This window comes from Argiope bruennichi, chromosome 4, assembly GCF_947563725.1.
Source record: "Argiope bruennichi chromosome 4, qqArgBrue1.1, whole genome shotgun sequence".
Taxonomy (NCBI): Eukaryota; Metazoa; Arthropoda; class Arachnida; order Araneae; family Araneidae; genus Argiope; species Argiope bruennichi.
Window position 1 is genome coordinate 7242454 of NC_079154.1, and position 17994 is coordinate 7260447.

The 17994-nt window shown below is 30.4% G+C and overlaps 1 protein-coding gene across 2 annotated transcripts in view; it reads left to right on the forward strand.

The window, feature by feature from the left end:
- The window catches only part of LOC129965591 (glucocorticoid-induced transcript 1 protein-like), a 93717-nt gene that overhangs the window by 58823 nt on the left and 16900 nt on the right, over positions 1 to 17994 (forward strand). For both annotated transcript variants that reach the window (XM_056079620.1, XM_056079621.1), the window contains exons 2-3: positions 6136 to 6296; positions 17580 to 17663. In XM_056079620.1, the coding sequence (XP_055935595.1) occupies positions 6136 to 6296; positions 17580 to 17663 (245 nt within the window). The remainder of the gene's footprint in view (positions 1 to 6135; positions 6297 to 17579; positions 17664 to 17994) is intronic.

Sequence of the window (17994 nt, forward strand, 5' to 3'; positions counted from 1 at the left end):
TATCTAAATATATAATTTGATCCAAATCGTTTGAGCCGTTTCCGAGATGCACAAATATATATATATATATATATATATATATATATATATATATATATATATATATATATATATATATATATATATATATATATAATACAAGAGTTGCTCGTTTAAAGTTATAAGATATATATTCTTGATTTCTTTTGAGATGTGAAGAATTCATGATCATGGAGAGGAGTGGGGTCCATTTATAATTTTATTATGATTTCACTGTTGGAACCCTTGTGGAAATTGCTTGAATAATTACTTTTTTTTTACTTACTATAGCAAATAAAGGGGGAGGGGGAGGAGTAAGGTTGTTCATTTCATTATATTTGATTATTGGGAGAAAGAGGGGCTGTTGGTAAGTTGGATGTGTGGACTTATTGAGAAAGGCTGTCATCCTTATCACCTGACAATGTTTCAAAATTGCGAAATCTATCCCAAAATAATTTATGTAATTTTCAACAGAGATGCTAATCTACAATTCACTTTGAATGTATTAACCCTTTTTTTTGCATGATTTTTTTGTGAAAAAAATGAAGTTGATGTAATTTATACTCTAGATTATACGAAAAATGTTTAAAAAATCCTAGTATAAATATAATACTAGGATTTTTAGTATATAATATTAGTAATATAAAATAATTTTAAACCAATTGGATTGAAATATCCATCATCAAGCAAATTACTGTTAAGCTCAGTACAAAGTCTTCAGTGTTCCTCTCTTCTAAATTTCTCCACTCCGTATCGCTTGTATTAGCAAAGAAAAAAAAGAGATCTCAGATGAGTTATAAAAAAAATTCAAGAAATCGCACCTTTCTTCCAATCACAACAAACAGCGGAATGCCAGGTTCAATCCCGCTATAATGATTGTGACATTTGATTTTTTTTTTTTTTTTGACAGCTACTATGTTACTTATTACGCAACAGTCGTGGAAAAAAAAAAGTTCCCAGCAACAATTCATTTACAGTACACCTGTTTTGAGTACCATTTTTTGTTCACTCAATGTTATGGTGGAAATCATGCAAAGAAGGGTTCACTCTTCCCATTGAGTGAAACCTTTCGTAATTCAACTTTATTTTCTCATTGATCTGTCATGATTGAATGAATGGAGTTCTGATCATTCCTTCTCTCAAGTGTTTACTTTTTCGTATACGAAGAAATATTGTTATGAAGCTATTGCAAAGAGAAAGGTAAAACAAATCCGAGCTCGAAACTTGACGTTTCAGGCCTCCCTGAGTCCGAGAAACATATTTTTGGAATATCCCTCTTTGTCATAAAAATGCTTTCAGCTAAAAGGGTGACATTTGGTATGTAATTTTTACATCCGTTTTGTAGATTTCTATTCAATTCGAAATGAAATCGATACACAGGAAATTGATCTGATGATGCAAATGCATGAACATATGAACTACAAAATCTAAATCAGTGACATTGAAAGCACACTTTTATCATGCAAAGTGTAAATATTTAACACATTTTTAACGTAATCTGTCAGCGGATGGAGTATCAGTCCGTCTGCGTATTCGCATGTAACGTTGTAGCTGAAAAAATGCAGCGACTTAAAATAATGAAATTTTTTTGTTAATTCTTACTAAAATTATCAAAGGGTCGAAGAGGAAAAGAGGCTCTGTTCTCTCTACTGTGTTACAAAATACAAAAAGCTCATATGTGAAGCTGCGAAAATAAAATTTTGACCATTTGTGGTGTCCGTGGCTTTCATCAAGGTCTACAGTTTTTATATTGGGGAAAGAGCTAAATAAAAAAATTTTTTAAGGAATATAGGAGAAAGCTCCGGCGAGACCTCCCCTGCTGGTTATTCTCCTATTTCTTGCTTAAGCATTGCTCACAAATTGAATTTTGTTCCCTATTTTATGTATGCGCAGACGGGGACTTGCATAAGCATTGCGTGCGAAATCATTCCCATCGACATCTGTTTCGCCATTTCGTTACTCACGTCCGAGAATTGTTTAATCATCCGCATTGGCATGGCACGGTGCATGCCGATTGTTAATTGTCTGACATACAGGCACGGTGTGCATTGCATATCATCTGATTGTTATGTTCGATAATAGAGTGAAGAAAATCTCTTATCTGACAGGCGAACCTGTCAAAATACGAGATGAGTTCTGACAATAGATTTTCATTAAAAATATGTGTATGGGGAGGATGAAAGAAATTCTTAAATACCACTCGTAAGAAAAATGTTTTCCCTGCAATGTATTGTGATGGAAAATACTAACATTTGTGTGTGGTTGGGGGGCTTTTTCTAGCATAATTTATTATTTGTGCCAAATATGCAGATTAAAAAAAGAGAATAAAAAAAAATGTGCTGTTTTTCATTTTGATGTTAAGATTCCATAAGATAAAAATTCAGTTTTTTTTTTAAAAGCACAATTAGGCTTAAGCATTAATATTTTCTTATTGTGTGTTTCACTTTTCGTAAAAAAAAAAAAAAAACAAAAAAAAAAGCAATCGTTATATCAGATGGTTATACAGCATGATGTGATTATTCGTTTATGGCTTTAAATTATTCGAGAAAACCAGATTTCTTCCCTTATCCATTCTGGTGATATTTTATGTTGCAATTCTTTTATTCCCGATTAAAAAAAGCAAGAAATAACATTAGATCTTTTTTTAAATTTACAAAATATTTGTTATTCACCAGATTCTCTTAAGCACTGTATCCTTGTGTCGAATTTTAATATTTTTAAACTTAAATGTAATGAATTAAATTATTGGTAGATGTTATAATTCGATGCAAACATTATGTTGAATCCATAAACATCTGAAGTATCCTATTTACCTGCAGCATATTTCCCAATTGCAAAAGGGCCCTTTAATTAAGTAAAAAGGTGAATGAAGATGTTAATAAAGTTGTGTATCATTATGAAAAGTAAAATTTTTAAAAAATGACTATATTACTATTTGTAATAATAGTTGGAAGTTTTAATTTTATCTGTGTGTATAATTTTGTATAAGATAGAATATTTCTAATATAATTAAGTCATACAGTACCACAACCTGGATTGCCTTCGGTTTTGTGAAACTTTTCATTTTTGAAGGTCATTTCCATCTAGAGACGCCTATTTTTCTTTTTCTTTTAGTGCGTATTTTAATTTTATTTCATCTTTCTTTCTGTGTTTCGTTCATTTTCTTGTAATATTTGAGATTCATGAAAGTGACGTATTTATTTTAACCCTTTGATCACCTACCAGTATGTCGTAAGTGCCCCACTGTTCAGATTCACAAATTAAATTTAAATAATTAAGACATTAAATTCTATGCAGAAATTCACATAATAATGAAATATTTCAAGAGCTCTATGAATTCTTAGTTGAACCAACATATTCCGCTACTTCTAACTATTTTCGAAGTGTTGCGGTCCATCTAGTTGTGTAGGTCTACAATATTTATTATAACTTAATAATAAATACGGAATATGTGCTTATCTACATAACTACAAACATAATAATAATAGCCAAAAATATAATAATATTAATTGATACATTTAATTTCAAACATTTCAAAATACATTTAAAACAAATAATTTTCATCTAAAATTAGTTATAGTTAGTGAAAGACTGAGGCTACATACTGTCCGCCAATCTTGAATATTTCGGTATATAATTATTAACTGCTAATCCTGCATTGAATTTTAAGTTTTCGTCAGTGGGATGGCAACTTGTTCTTAAGGGAGCCTTAATTATATTAGTCTGAATGAGTCTTAATTATACTCATCGTTGAAAATGCAGATTCACACAGGTAGGAAGAGCCAAAGATCGACGTTAAATAATATGTAACTTTTTCTAAATTAGGATACTTTACTTCGTCCATTAGATTCCAGGAGTTATTCTTAGGTTCTGAATTAGGTGCTTTTAAAATTATGCCATTTGAAGGAGAAAAACTACCTTTTCCTCAAGAGAATATAAAGTTCCATAAATATGCTTCTTTTAGTATGCTCGTCTTAGGTCTTAGTAAAGGTGGTCACCCCAAAATATCTTGGTGGTTCACCGGTCGATCTCGATCAACTTAATGCCCATCTCTTATCTAATTAGATATTAGGATAAACTAAACAGTCAAAAGGTTAATATAACTAATACTTAGAAGTAAGTTCCCATCGTCGCTGACGTGTTATATAAACCGCAGTCGTTATATCGATCTCTCACCTTAGTGTGTACCTTTCTTCCACCTGCAGTACAAATATATAATCATTTTACTTTATGAATAACATCAGTGGTTTGATTCGTAACATTCATTTAATGAGGTTTGATTTGTTTTAGTTAAAATAGCTTTAAGATATATCTAAGCTTTCCAGAAGTGTATCTTCGTCCTTTACATTGATGAAAATTGCGTTATCATATTATTGTGCTCAATTTTTGCCCTTCCACCTTACATAGATCAAAACGAGCGCAATATGGCGGTTTCAAGTAACTTGGGCATCGTACTGCAGCGCGCGTAGATTCCATGTGTGTGTATGCCCTGGTTTTTTATATATATATAAAGAGGGGAGGAAAAAAAAGAAAAGCAATATGACAGAATTCTGGCTTGGCGCCAAGGGCCGTGAGTACTCACGGGCAACGTTCCAAAAAAGAAAAAGGAAAAAAAAAAGATCTGGGGAAAAGAAGCAGAGGGAGAGGAAAGAAAAAAAACCGTTTAGCTGTCAAAAAACGCCAACTGAGGTATCGACTAGAGTAAAAGCTGCTGTTATTTTACTAAGTATCGAAAATGGGCTGAAGGGAATTAGATTCTGCCGTGGGCGATTCTGAATGAATCGTTTCGTAATAAAGGGATAGGCTTTTGCTAGCAGGATCGAAGAGAATAAAAGGAAAAAAAGAATCCTCTGTGAGCTTTTAAAATTAAGAAGTAAAGAATAGCACGTTTTGATGAATGTTTCTTTGGTTTCATTAATATCTCTTAACTAGCGACCTGATGTGTAACGAGCTAAATAAAAATAAAACAATGCTTTTCATTTAAAAATAGAAACTGTTTTATTTTCTGTTTTTTGAAGAGTTGAGTTTATTTTTTGTGTTGTGAATTTTATATGATCATTTTTATTTTTACCTAATTTAATTTGGAGTTCTGGAATTTATTTCCTTTAAACACATAATATACGGAATTGTGATGAACCCAAGGAAAAAAAATCTTATGATATTTTACGAGTTAACAGTTTCTGATTTTTTATATTTTTTGTTTTTCAAATCGAATGATATATTATTAATGTAAATGTAGACATTTTTGAAGATATTCGTATCGTTTCTAAGTGCATTGAAATTTCCTTTATTGTAATCATCTAATGATTTCTAAAATCTATGGAAGAAATAAACGATTAGATTGATGTTTTAGATTATTTATAAGTTGGTTTCTAGTCTGTGACCATTTCTGAGCGAAAAGTTGAAAATACCACCGGCGAGATTCCACTCGTAGAAAGCGAGCATTATATTAACGGTTGGGTTTTCAATTACTTCAAAACAAGGGATAATCGTAATAAAGACTGCAATTATTGCAAAGGATAAAAAAATTATTAATTTTGCATAAGATCAAGAATAAGCTCTGAAGTTTGAGAGTGAATGTAAAAGTTGTGCTTTAAAGTTGTGGTGTATATAAAGGATTGTGTAGAAAATAGTATTTGTCTATGTATTGTATTTTAATTTTGTTGATTTAGACTTGCTATCATGAAGTTTATTTGCACTTTTTTTTATATCAGTGAAGCTGTCTGCAAAAAGTTTCGATTACTTGATTATTTAGAAAAGAATTATATTTAATCATATTCTGATTTTATTACCAGACTTACCATTGGTCCTAATATTTATTTGAGTAAAATTTGTATATAATAAATGTACCATGGTGAAAGTGTTCATCCAAAAAACATAATAAATATTCTGTGAAGTCTGCTTATTAAAGACCATACAATAATGGAAATTTCCAGCTATCCTAGCCATCTCAGATAAGATTCCTATACATCATCTTTAAAATCTTTATAAATGTTTCATATAATGTTTTCATTTTTGTGTCATTAATTATTCTTTTAATCATTGCTCGAATGAGGAGGAATTATATGAAGTGTAATATATGAGAAAAGAACGAAAGGCCTTTTTTTAATATTTCAGCTGAAAAGTCCAAGACTTTGACCAAGACGCCAGTGAGTTCTTCCTCCCCTTTCATCAGGAGGACGGCTTCGGTAGACACCATCTATCTTTTAGGGCAATGGCAGAGGGATGCTTTATATCTAAGTTACTGTGGCCGTCTCATGATGGATAGAGCTACTCAGGTGAACTCACTTTTCTCTATTTTACACTAAAAATTGAACTGCTTAGTATGTTATTTCATGCAGCTTACTTTTTTTGCTTTAAAACTCGGGAATGCTTAGTATGGACTTATATGATATATTTCAGGGTGATTGTGATCCAGCGTTCGAGGGTTTCAATTCTGTTATTTACAGATTTGTGAAATAGGTCCCTTCCCCTCAAAATTTGATTTGAATGTATAATACAAAGATCAGCGATATGAATGATTATTAAATCACTTATAATTTTTTTCTTATGTTTTAATAAGTTAAATCTTGTACAAGCGATGAAAACAAGTTATTCCTATTAAGCAAATTCATATGAAATTTATAGGTTAGTAAATTCCACTTAAAACCTATTATGAAATATTTTTCCTATGATAAATATTTTAGGATGATTTAATAATGCTGAACTTCATAGGTAAATTCCCTGCATTGTTTTAAGCCATTAGCTTTCTAATAACAATTTTCCATCATTGATGCTCATGAAATTGTAATTTGCATGCTAAAATTTCATATCTGAAGGCAAAGTGAAAAGCCATTTTTTGTATTAAAATCTTATATTGCATTTCCAGCTGTTAATAAATTATATAAACACAGCTATATTCAAACTTAAAAAATCTACTCTTCAATAATGAATTAAGCAAATAAAAATAAAGAAAGCTAAACTTTTAAATCTGAACAAGTATACAACTCTAAAAAATAGTGCCAAGAAAGATAAATTTTTAAAAATCTTTTCAAAGATTATTTTTGGTTTTGCTTATTTGTTTGAAAATACATATTTACATGCATTGTTATTTATAACCTAAATTATTTGAAATTATGTAAAACTTTCATTGATAGTAATTTTCTGAATACTTAAAATCACAATCACATCTAACCTAATTATATATATATGTGTGTGTGTGGGAAAAGGCAACGACCAGCACTAATATGTGAAATATATTTATTAAGATTAAAGGAGAAAAGATAAAACATTACTACATAGAACATAAAAGATACATGAGCGTGAGCTGCACGTCTTCCAGTCTCACTGCCCAACTCTCGTCTGCCAATAATGGCAGGAAAGCATTACGATATTAATGACGTGACGCAACATGGCGCCATACAGGATACGGGATCTGTCAGCGCTTCCCACATCGGCCATCATGACAGGATAGGTGACCTCGCCTTATGGTATACAGTACAATGAAGTAAATATATAAAACAAACAGCAAATACAGGAAAATAATAATATGTAAAATTGAAATATTCACAAGATAAACAAATAAAATAGTCATACCATCCGTGACAGCATAAGTATATAGCAATACAATAGCGTGCACTGGAAATATCGAATAACTAACTAAAAATAAAAATAATATTAGTGTTGAACATATAAAAATATAATAACACAAAATAAACAGAGAAAAAAAATCAAAGTCTATATCGTCCAAATATACACACACAAAAAGAAGGAAAATAGTTCTCTTTCTCTTTAAGTAGTGTTCAGTGTTTTCTTTTGAAAAACAATTCAAGTGATATGTTCTATATTGCTGGACCATGGTTTCATATATTCTGCACAAGTTGAAGTTTTTGATGGCCCATCGAAGAAATCACACTTTTAAACATCGTATGTGTCGTTTGCTTTAATTTTGATCACTTTATATGGTCCGAGAAATTTTTGTTTCAATTTCAGACCAGGGCCAAATTGAGTGCGCTTGATTGCGACGAGATCATTCAACTGAAATTTTTGAGCATGTTTCCTACGCAGATTGTAGGTACGGCGATTTTCTTCTTGGATTTTGAGGATTTGTTGTTTTGCATCTTTACGGAGTTGATCACGCTGTTGGAGAAATGCAGACTGGATCTCTTCGTTGACAATTTCGAGGATTTTTATATCATGCTCAGATTTCATTTTAGTTCCAAACAGAATTTCGAATGGAGTAGAATTGATACTTCGTTGAAATGTAGAATTAATAATTTGCTGAACGGAAGCAACATGGCTATACCATTTCTCAGGGTTTTCTATGGATAGCTTGGAGAGTACAGATATGATAGTAGAATTAAGTCTTTCTACCTGACCGTTTGATCTAGGAAGTCCAGCTGTAATAACAATGTGGGTGATATGCTGATGTTCACAATATTCTTTGAATGACGTAGATGTGAAAGCGGTACCTCTGTCCGTAATAATCCTTGAAGGATTACCGAAAACTGATCTTTGGCATTCAAGCTTATTGAGAACTTCAGCGGTGTCGGTGGACTTGGTCGGGTAAAGCCACACAAACTTCGTAAAGGAATCGATGATTGCCAGAATATGCTTAGAAGTGCTGGGAAGAGGACCCAAATGATCAATATGGTATGTATGAAAGAGAGTATCGTCTTTGTCAAGTGGATGCAAAGTGCCATCTAATTTGCCACGTTTTCTGTTATTTAGAATGCATGTTACACAGTTGCGTATGCATCGTTCAATTTTTTCTTTCAAGTTCGGAATAAAGAATTCTTTGTTTAACATTTCCTGCGTGCGTTTTACTGCAAAATGGTTTCGTTCATGACAGGATTTAATAATGTTGGCCTGCATATCATCAGGTACGACAAATAAATCGATTCCGTCTAAGTTCTTATATAAAATGTTGTTCTTGACTATGTAGTTCTCGTAAGGTGCATTTTGAAGTAATGCTTTTATAGCTGTAATATGCTCATCTGTCTGTTGAGCTTTGAAAATTTGAAGATTGACACATTCTTGAATGATCATGCAGCATGGGCTTCGGCTAAGAGCGTCGACATGAGTCATCTTTGAACCGGTTCGATGCTCTATTTCGTAGTCAAAATCCTGAAGGTATAATGCCCATCGCGAAATGCGGGAATTCATTTCTTTTTTATTTAACGTTTTGACGAATGCATTACAGTCAGTGATAATTTTAAAGTGTGATCCGAGGATGTAAATTCGGAATTTTTTAAGAGCTTCTACAATGTCGAGTACCTCCAGTTCATAGCTGGTGTATTTTCTTTCGCTGTCAGACGTTTTCTTGGACATATAACACACTGGATGGAATTTATTATCATCTTTGGATTTATGTAGTAGGACTGCCCCCAAGCCATCAATTGACGCGTCTGTATGAATTTCAATGGGACTGCCTTGATTAAATGTAGTTAAAACGGGTTTATCAGAAAGTAACTGTTTTAAACGTAAAAACGCATTTTTTGCTGAGCTTGAAATAGAAAGGGGCTGTCTTTACGAAGAAGATCACTAAGTGGTTTTGCTATAGTAGAGTATGAGGGGATAAATTTTCTAAAGTATCCCGTAAGACCTAGAAAACGTTGTACATCTTTTGCATTTTTTAACTCAGGATAATTAAGAACGGCTTTAGTTTTGGAGGGTGAAGGGAGCAATTTGCCGTGTTCTACTACGTGGCCCAAAAATTCAATCTTACTATACAAAAATTGACATTTTTAAAGTTTATATCTAGTCCATAATCGCGAGCTACTTTTAGAACAGTGTTAAGGCGTTCGAGAGCCTCAGATTCATTATTTGCGGGAATGACGATGTCATCCATATACGGGAGGACAATGCCTTTTGCAATAAGATCACGAAAAACGGCATTTATGTATCGCATAAAGACAGGAGGACATGAACTTAAACCGAATAGCATATAACGGAATTGAAATTGACCTGTATTTGTGACGAAACTGGTGTAACAACGACTTTTTTCTTTTACCGGCACATGAAAAAATCCGTTACGCAAATCGAGAGTACTGAAAATTTTAGCATTTTGAAGACGATCTAAAATGTCATCAATTAATGGTAGTGGATAATGGTCTTTAACTAATTTACGATTTAATTTTCTATAATCTATACAGACTCTATGTTTTCCATCTTTCTTACGAACTTCGACAACTTGACTAGCATAGGGTGAAGAACATGGTTCTATAATTCTATTTTTTAACCACTCGTCTATCTGCGCATTTACTATATCACGTTTGGCAAAGGGTAAACGTCGAGGAGTGTGGAAAATTGGCTCATCGTCAGTAAGCGTTATATCAAGTGCGATGTTCGTGGTTTTAGTTTTGTTAGGTTTATAGGCTAACAAAATCTGTTCAACCTCATTGCGAGTTTGTTTAGAAATATTCTTACCTATATCAAACGTGGGAGTTTCGGCAGAAATAGCCATTATAAAACTGTCAGTTTCAACAGGATCATCAGATTTAGAAATTTTGGAAAATACAACACCGTCAGGTTTAATTGTCAAATTTGCCTGATTTATTACGTCGCAACCTATTATTAGGTCATACATAGTACAATTATTAGGTACCACAGAAATAAAAACAGGAAAACTTTGTTTGTCAATAATAATTTCAGATTCAAAGGAACCTATTATTTTAGTTTGGGAAAAACCGAATCCAGTTAGTGTCATCTTGTTATTCGTCAACGGCGGCGATCCTAGTTTAATCCATGCAGAATGTTTGAGAAGTGTCGAAAAACTACCAGTATCGACTAATCCGGAAAGTGTATTATTAAGAATAACAACCTCTTTATGCATATTCGACGGAGAATGCAATAAATGTAAAGTGTTGACATTATCACGTGGAGTAGAACTGTCATTCCGAGTAGTACGATGACGATCGGAAGATTTATGTCCGAAAAGATTACAAGAAAGATATTTAGGACCACGATTACGATTAGGGCAAGACTTTGCGATATGTCCAAAATCGTTACAGTTAAAACAACTTGTCTTACTATTAGTCGGATTACTAAGATTCGATTTTGATTCTCTTTGTTGGACAAGGATTTTATGTATTGTATCACGTCTTTGGCCGTCATTAACATATCTAGAATACGACATCTTTGAATTATTTGCGTTCATTGCACTTACGATAGTTTCGAAAATTTTATAATTTTTCTTTAAACTCAGAATAACATTTTGCACCGTAAAGAATAATTTTATCAGAAGGGGAACCCTGTATCCCATTTATTGTGTATTGAATAACAGAACATTCATCAATAAGGGTTTCAGACTGATTCGCAATTTCACGCATGGCAATAAAATATTGCATAAAAGTTTCATTCGAGCGCATTTTACGTCTTTCTAGTTGTTTATGTATTTCAATAAAAGTTACTTTATCGGAAAATTCATTAATTAATGCACTTTTAAAAGCATGATAGGAATTTAGATTTCTTTGAGAGAATAAAAAAGATTTAGCTGCGCCGGAAACTAACCTCTTTACAAAGATTAATTTTTGTTGTTCGCTTAAAGAAGGAAAAAGTGAAAAATTCTCTTCAACATCTCAAAAAAAAAAAAAAAAACTTTTAATTGAATAGGAATTATTGCCTGTGAAGTTTCTACAACTACCACAGAGATCGCGTAATAAAAAACAAAACTGAAGGTTTATTTCATTCGTCGTTTGTTTATTCGAGGGATCATTTTCGAGTGATTCCCTTTTGGGGCCAGTAATTAATGCCTGACTGTTATTTATTAATGTTTCGTCTGAAGTTACGGGGATGGGGATGGAAGAATTATTACCCCCATTACTTGATGAACTTTCAGTTTCAGAAATCTGTTGAGGAGATAAAGGTTTTTCTTCTGTTTCCGATAAAAAAAACTAGTATCTAGCGAGTTCTGAAATTCATTTAAATTTGTTAGGGCTTTAAAAATATTTTCACACAAAGCATCTTTGTCGGTCTCAGTTACTTCTAAGTGTAATAAATTAGAAACGGAGATAAAGTCGGATAAAGAAAAATTCTTCAGCAATTCTTGTTTATGTTTTTCTACATCTAAATTTTCAAAATTTCTCATTCTTTTTCGAGAAGAATGGTCAAAATTACTGTAACCTAACACAGAGTTAAGCAATTTTACTGAATTAGTTTTTGCATATTTAAGGGAGTTAGCGATTAATTGAATATCGCCTAGTTTTAAAGACATTGTAATTAAAACAGAACTAATACACATTCACTCGGGATTAAAATTTAAAGGGAGAATGAAATAAAGTAACGTACTATAAATTACAAACTTGGGAAAAAATTGCGCCTACCTGGTAGGGAGCAGTCGAATTATTCACTCTTAAATGTTCCTTTTTTTAAAGCAGCCAGTATATGTCAGCACAGTTGCACAAGAACACGAAGTAATTGAACCTTTAACGTTTTCACTTGAATCATATCCATCAAAAACGTGCACTAACGTCCATTCACCAGTCCAGTAAAACATCCACGGCAAAAATCTACTCTTATCAAAATTTTTAGCATCAATTTAACGTCTTAAATTGTACTAACGTCCACAGCTTTTTCAACAATTTGGCGGGATTTGCTAGGGGTATTCACGAGAAAGGCCGAGCCCCCAAAATGTGGGAAAAGGCAACGACCAGCATTAATATGTGAAATATATTTATTAAGATTAAAGGAGAAAAGATAAAACATTACTACATAGAACATAAAAGATACATGAGCGTGAGCTGCACGTCTTGCAGTCTCACTGCCCAACTCTCGTCTGCCAATAATGGCAGGAAAGCATTACGTGATTAATGACGTGACGCAACATGGCGCCATACAGGATACGGGATCTGTCAGCGCTTCCCCCCCCCCCACACATATATATATATAAATTGTAATAAATTCAATTCTCTAATATATCTATCTGTTGCAGTTTGTCAAAAAGAATAAAATTTTATGCATGACAATTTTTTAAAATCTGGAAAAAAATTCTCATTTGATTACTTACACAGAGTTTCTCAGATATGTAGTTTTCATTTTGTGAAGAATATTCATTTGCAATTACCATATTGAAAACAAAATTCCTGAAAGCAATTCCTGAGCAAATTCTGCTGCTTACAAATTTTGTCAAATTAAGTGTTGTAAACCACACTATTGTCCAAATCTATTTTAGAATATTTAATTTCTGGAAAATTAATATTTTCTGGAAAGTTTAAATTTGAAACTGTTGTGTTTCTTGAAAAGAAAATTCTTACATATTGAAACGAGACAAATATTTCTTGAACTTCTCTTCCCCAAAATATTGTGGGATATGGTTGAGTAATATGTGAAATTATCACTGCCATTTATTGAACAATTACTATTTTTGTGATTCTTCAGTCATTTAAAGAAATGCTTAGATGTCTTGAAAATAATTTATAATGATTTATTTTTAATTAATTTTAACTAATCATTAGTTAACTTTGAAGACATCAGTTAAGAGATTTTTTATTGATTTATTTTTACTTTTTCGTATACAGAGAGAAACTACTGTAATTGTCAAAAAATTAGAACTGAGGGGATCTGTCAAGATTTTGACAGATCTCCTCATTTCAGAGTCTTTGAGTTTAAAAACACTTTTTAAAGAAATTTAAAATGCTAACTTTGTGCTAGATATTTTTTATGCCAAATTTCTGATTTCTATCAAATTTTGAAGGAAGTCCATTCAGAAAAAGTCTGTTTGTTTAAATTTAGGTAACTGTATTCATACAAAACTTAAAGAGCTATATTTATAAAATTTAGTATATAGTTTTAAATTCTCAAGACTAGAACTATATCAAATCTTAGTTTCCAATTCCTCATAGGAATTGAATATCTGCTACTCAATACAGTGGCATGCAAATAAACACAATAATATAAAAATACAGAAATTTAAATATAAAAAATTTTGATATGTATTCTTGTTTGCTTAAATTTTTGTTCTCTATCAAATTTTGGTTTTAATCAGTCAAAAAAAATCTCTCTCTCTCTCTTTATATATAATATAAAGCTATATAACTTTCATGTCTAGAACTCAAAAAGTAAAAATTTGAGCACTGGTGGTATTTACATTCTTTAATTCTAGTGGTATTCACATTTATAGAAATATATATTATACTCATTATATATAGAATTTTTATATGAGCAGTAGGGACTAGAATCTTTACTGTGGAATAGGTCAGAGAGGCTCTGGGGTATCTGTACCAATAGTTTTATGAATAATATTATTTGTTAGTATTATATCTATTGATAAAATTTAATTTTTTAGAATAGTGCACTAATAGCTGGTTGTTGATGGATCACTTTAATAAATATTGCCTTATGCAGTCAAAACTTGGAAATATTGCATGCTGTTTGCAGACTACATTTATGACTGATCTTCTTATAATACAATGCCTGCAGATAAAAGCTCATTTTCATAACTAAGAAATATTTTGTGAATTATGCCCCCCCCCCCCCCTCCTCATGCTGGCTTTGTCAACTTACTTGTTCATCGATGTTAATTCTTGCTGAAAACTTCAATTAAGTATTTCGTGTAGCTTCTTTATAATGTTTCCTATAGCAATACATACATATAAATAATATAATAAGGTTCAAATTTTGATGGGTAGTAAGCGCGTTATATTTAAGACTCCTTACGCCCACTCTGATCATTATGGTAAATAATAAATGAAATATCATCTCTAATTTTCTGTCATTTCATCTGAAATTTGAACCTCAATTTAGAATGTAATTTCAACTGCTTCTGATTAAATTTTAATTTTAAAGATAAAAAATTCTGCAATTTTATTAAAAACATATCTTAAACAAAAACTTAAATAACATGGGAAAATAAACCATGTCCTCATTAAAGCAATGGAAGATAATTCCATGATGAAATATTTGTGTCAGTAATGAAAATATTTGAGTCTTCATTGAATTTAACAATATAAAATTTGTTGTAAAATTTACTTGAAACATTTTTAAAAATTGATTAAAAATAAACAAGAAATGTAAGGCTAGAAAATTGGTAGTATTGAAAAGATAAATTTTTCAACTTCTAAGATGATGTGAAAATCATTTTTGTGTTATAATATTTTTGGAAATTATCATAGTAAAACTGCAAAATTTCAATTTTTTAATTAATTGAAAATTTTATCAAAATTTCAAAAAATAGTTTCAAATTGCATATTCCTATTCTTCAAAATTATATATGCCATGTTTCGTAGCTTTAAATGAAAAGGTCTGTTTTGTAGAGTGCCAGCCCACACTGACACATATTCACTTTTATCTTTATTACTAGTTTGAAAAGTAGCTGAAAAGGGTACAGTTTTAGTTCTGCCATGGAAAAGATACTGAAGTGTTTATTTTTCAAATAATTATCCATTCCAACTATCCATATTTATTTGCTAAGAATATAATTGACTATTTCAATTTATGAATGTTCATTATTTTTAGCAATACCGTTATCTTTATAATCATATTGATTTAGGTAAATGTTAAATTTTGAACTGAATTAAAGTAATATTTATTTATTCAATAGCAAATGATCTATAAAATTAATTTTTTCCCTGAAAGAACAATACTTCATTGTCATAGCAGTTTTACTATTTTCAAAAGTTTAGCAACTTTGTATGTGATTTTCTTTCATTTTTATGTTAGAGAAAAGATGTATCCAATTGAAAATTCAATCATTTTATAATATTTAAAAATGTGAAAACACACTTATATTAAAATGGAAAACAAAAATAGGCAGAATGTTATGAATTTTGAATAAAGCAATATCAAGATTAATTTGACATTATTGTTAAATGTAAATAACTTTCACGATATTTCTTTTAAGCAATTGGATTAGAAATAAATTTTAAAAAGAAAATATATGCATTATGTACTTATGATTCATGATATACTTTTATAAGAACTATGAATTTTAAATGACGTGAAATTCAATGTAAAAATTTTATATTTTACTTTACATTCATTATTAAATTTTACTAAAAGCATTTTGTAAAGACAAATTAATCTCTTTCTCTATATCTATTTGTCTCTCTCTCTCTGTATGTATATATATATATATAATATAATATTATTTTTTTATTCCCTTTGCTCATTTAGTAAATAATTTAATATTTTACAGGTATTTTAATTGCTGAAATTTGAGAAAGTATTAAAGCATAAATTATTTAAAAACTTTAAACAAATGAAAAGTATCCAATTTTCCCTCGTGAAAAAAAAAAATTCATTCATAGAATTTCAAAATAATGATGTTGTAAATTCTTTTTATCAAATGAATATTAGTTGTGATAATTTTAGGAGCAATCCCATTCTTAATGAGTTTGCTGATAATTATTGCTTGCCGAAACACTTCTTCTCCCCCCCCCCTCCCCACAGCAAGCACATTATTTGAAAAATAAATTTCTGTTTTGTGTAAAAAAACTTAGTAATGAAACTTGTTAGGTTCATTTTCTTTCTTTATTTATTTTTTTAATTTAATATATTATAAAAATATACTTGAATTTTGGTACATCAAAAATTATAGATTTATTATACTAAAATATTTCTATCAAATTTACATATTAATATAGTTGCTTGTTACAAAATAAATTGAAAAAATTGGTTAACAAAAGCAGTTCTACAATTTTAGACTATATACTTTTTGAAATGTGTACCGTACGTATTTTTATCTAGGAAAATTATTTTAAGCTCCCCTTAATAATGACTTTCTTTAGTTTTGTCTCCCATCTGAACTCATTTTAGTCATCTAAACTTTTTTGTATACATGTATGTATTTAATTTTATATTAATGTAATAGATTCTATTATCCAGTCTCTCTCTCTCTCTCTCTCTCTCTCTCTCTTTAAATGATTCTTCTTAATAGGGGGAAAAATAGTAATCTACTTTGCAAGTGACTTTTTTCCCCAGATGTTTTTATTTGTGAATTGCGTTTGCGAGTAGAATGCATTTTTCATGATTATTAGTGAATAATTTTAGGGTTTTTAAATTATTTCTCTACTTTGATGCAATATCTAATTTAAAGAAAACACAACTATTGTATTTTGAAAAAACGTTTAAAAAAACTCATTTTAAATGTTAATAATGCTGATTATTTTGAAGTTTTATTGGACATTTGTTGTATTCAAAGTTTGATTAACAAAAGCTTATTTATTGCATATTATTTTCCAAACTGTAAAATATTAAAATAAATTCTTGGCTATCATTTTTAATTCTAAAATCATTTTCTAACATGGCTTTAATTTTTTAACCCTGTTTTCTTTCGCTTAAATTATGTAAATTGAATTTTTAATGAAGATATGATACCTTTTAATTAATTAAAGTTCTCTTTATTTGATATATTAAATTATCGTATTATTTGTTGGTGTTTTAATTTATTTCAAGTACACTGGTACACTTTCAAGTACACAGTGGAGGAGGGGGGGGGTCCCCCTTTTCTCTGATTATTATTGATCATGTGCTAAACATTATGATAATATTGTTTGATTATATCACTTTCTGAACTGTTTTAAAATATTTCAAGTATAAGATAGTTTCTAAAAAAATATATATATTAAAAGTAAATTTATTTTTAGACACCTGAAGAATTTGAAGAGGCTGACCGGAGAATGCCACAGAAAAAGTGTTCAGCTGCTTCAAATGAAACATTAGAAATGAAAGTGAGTTCCATTTTTATTTACAGTTATCTTTCTTTTGATGGACTAGACTTTCACCCATATCTTTCCTTAATTTTTTCATAGACAGAAAACAATTGCATTTCATTCAAGTGGATTTTTGAATTAGACATCTCTTTGCTATATTCATTTATTCAGTATCTTCTAGATAAATTGAATTATATTAACAAAAGTAGCATCTGAAGATTTAGAAGATGAATAAAAATAGCATCTTCTTTCCTTTTAGAGCTATGGATAGCAGCATAAAAATTCTTTTAAGATCAGAATTATAACAAAATAAATCAGTAATATTCCTCCTATATCTTTAAGGTATTAA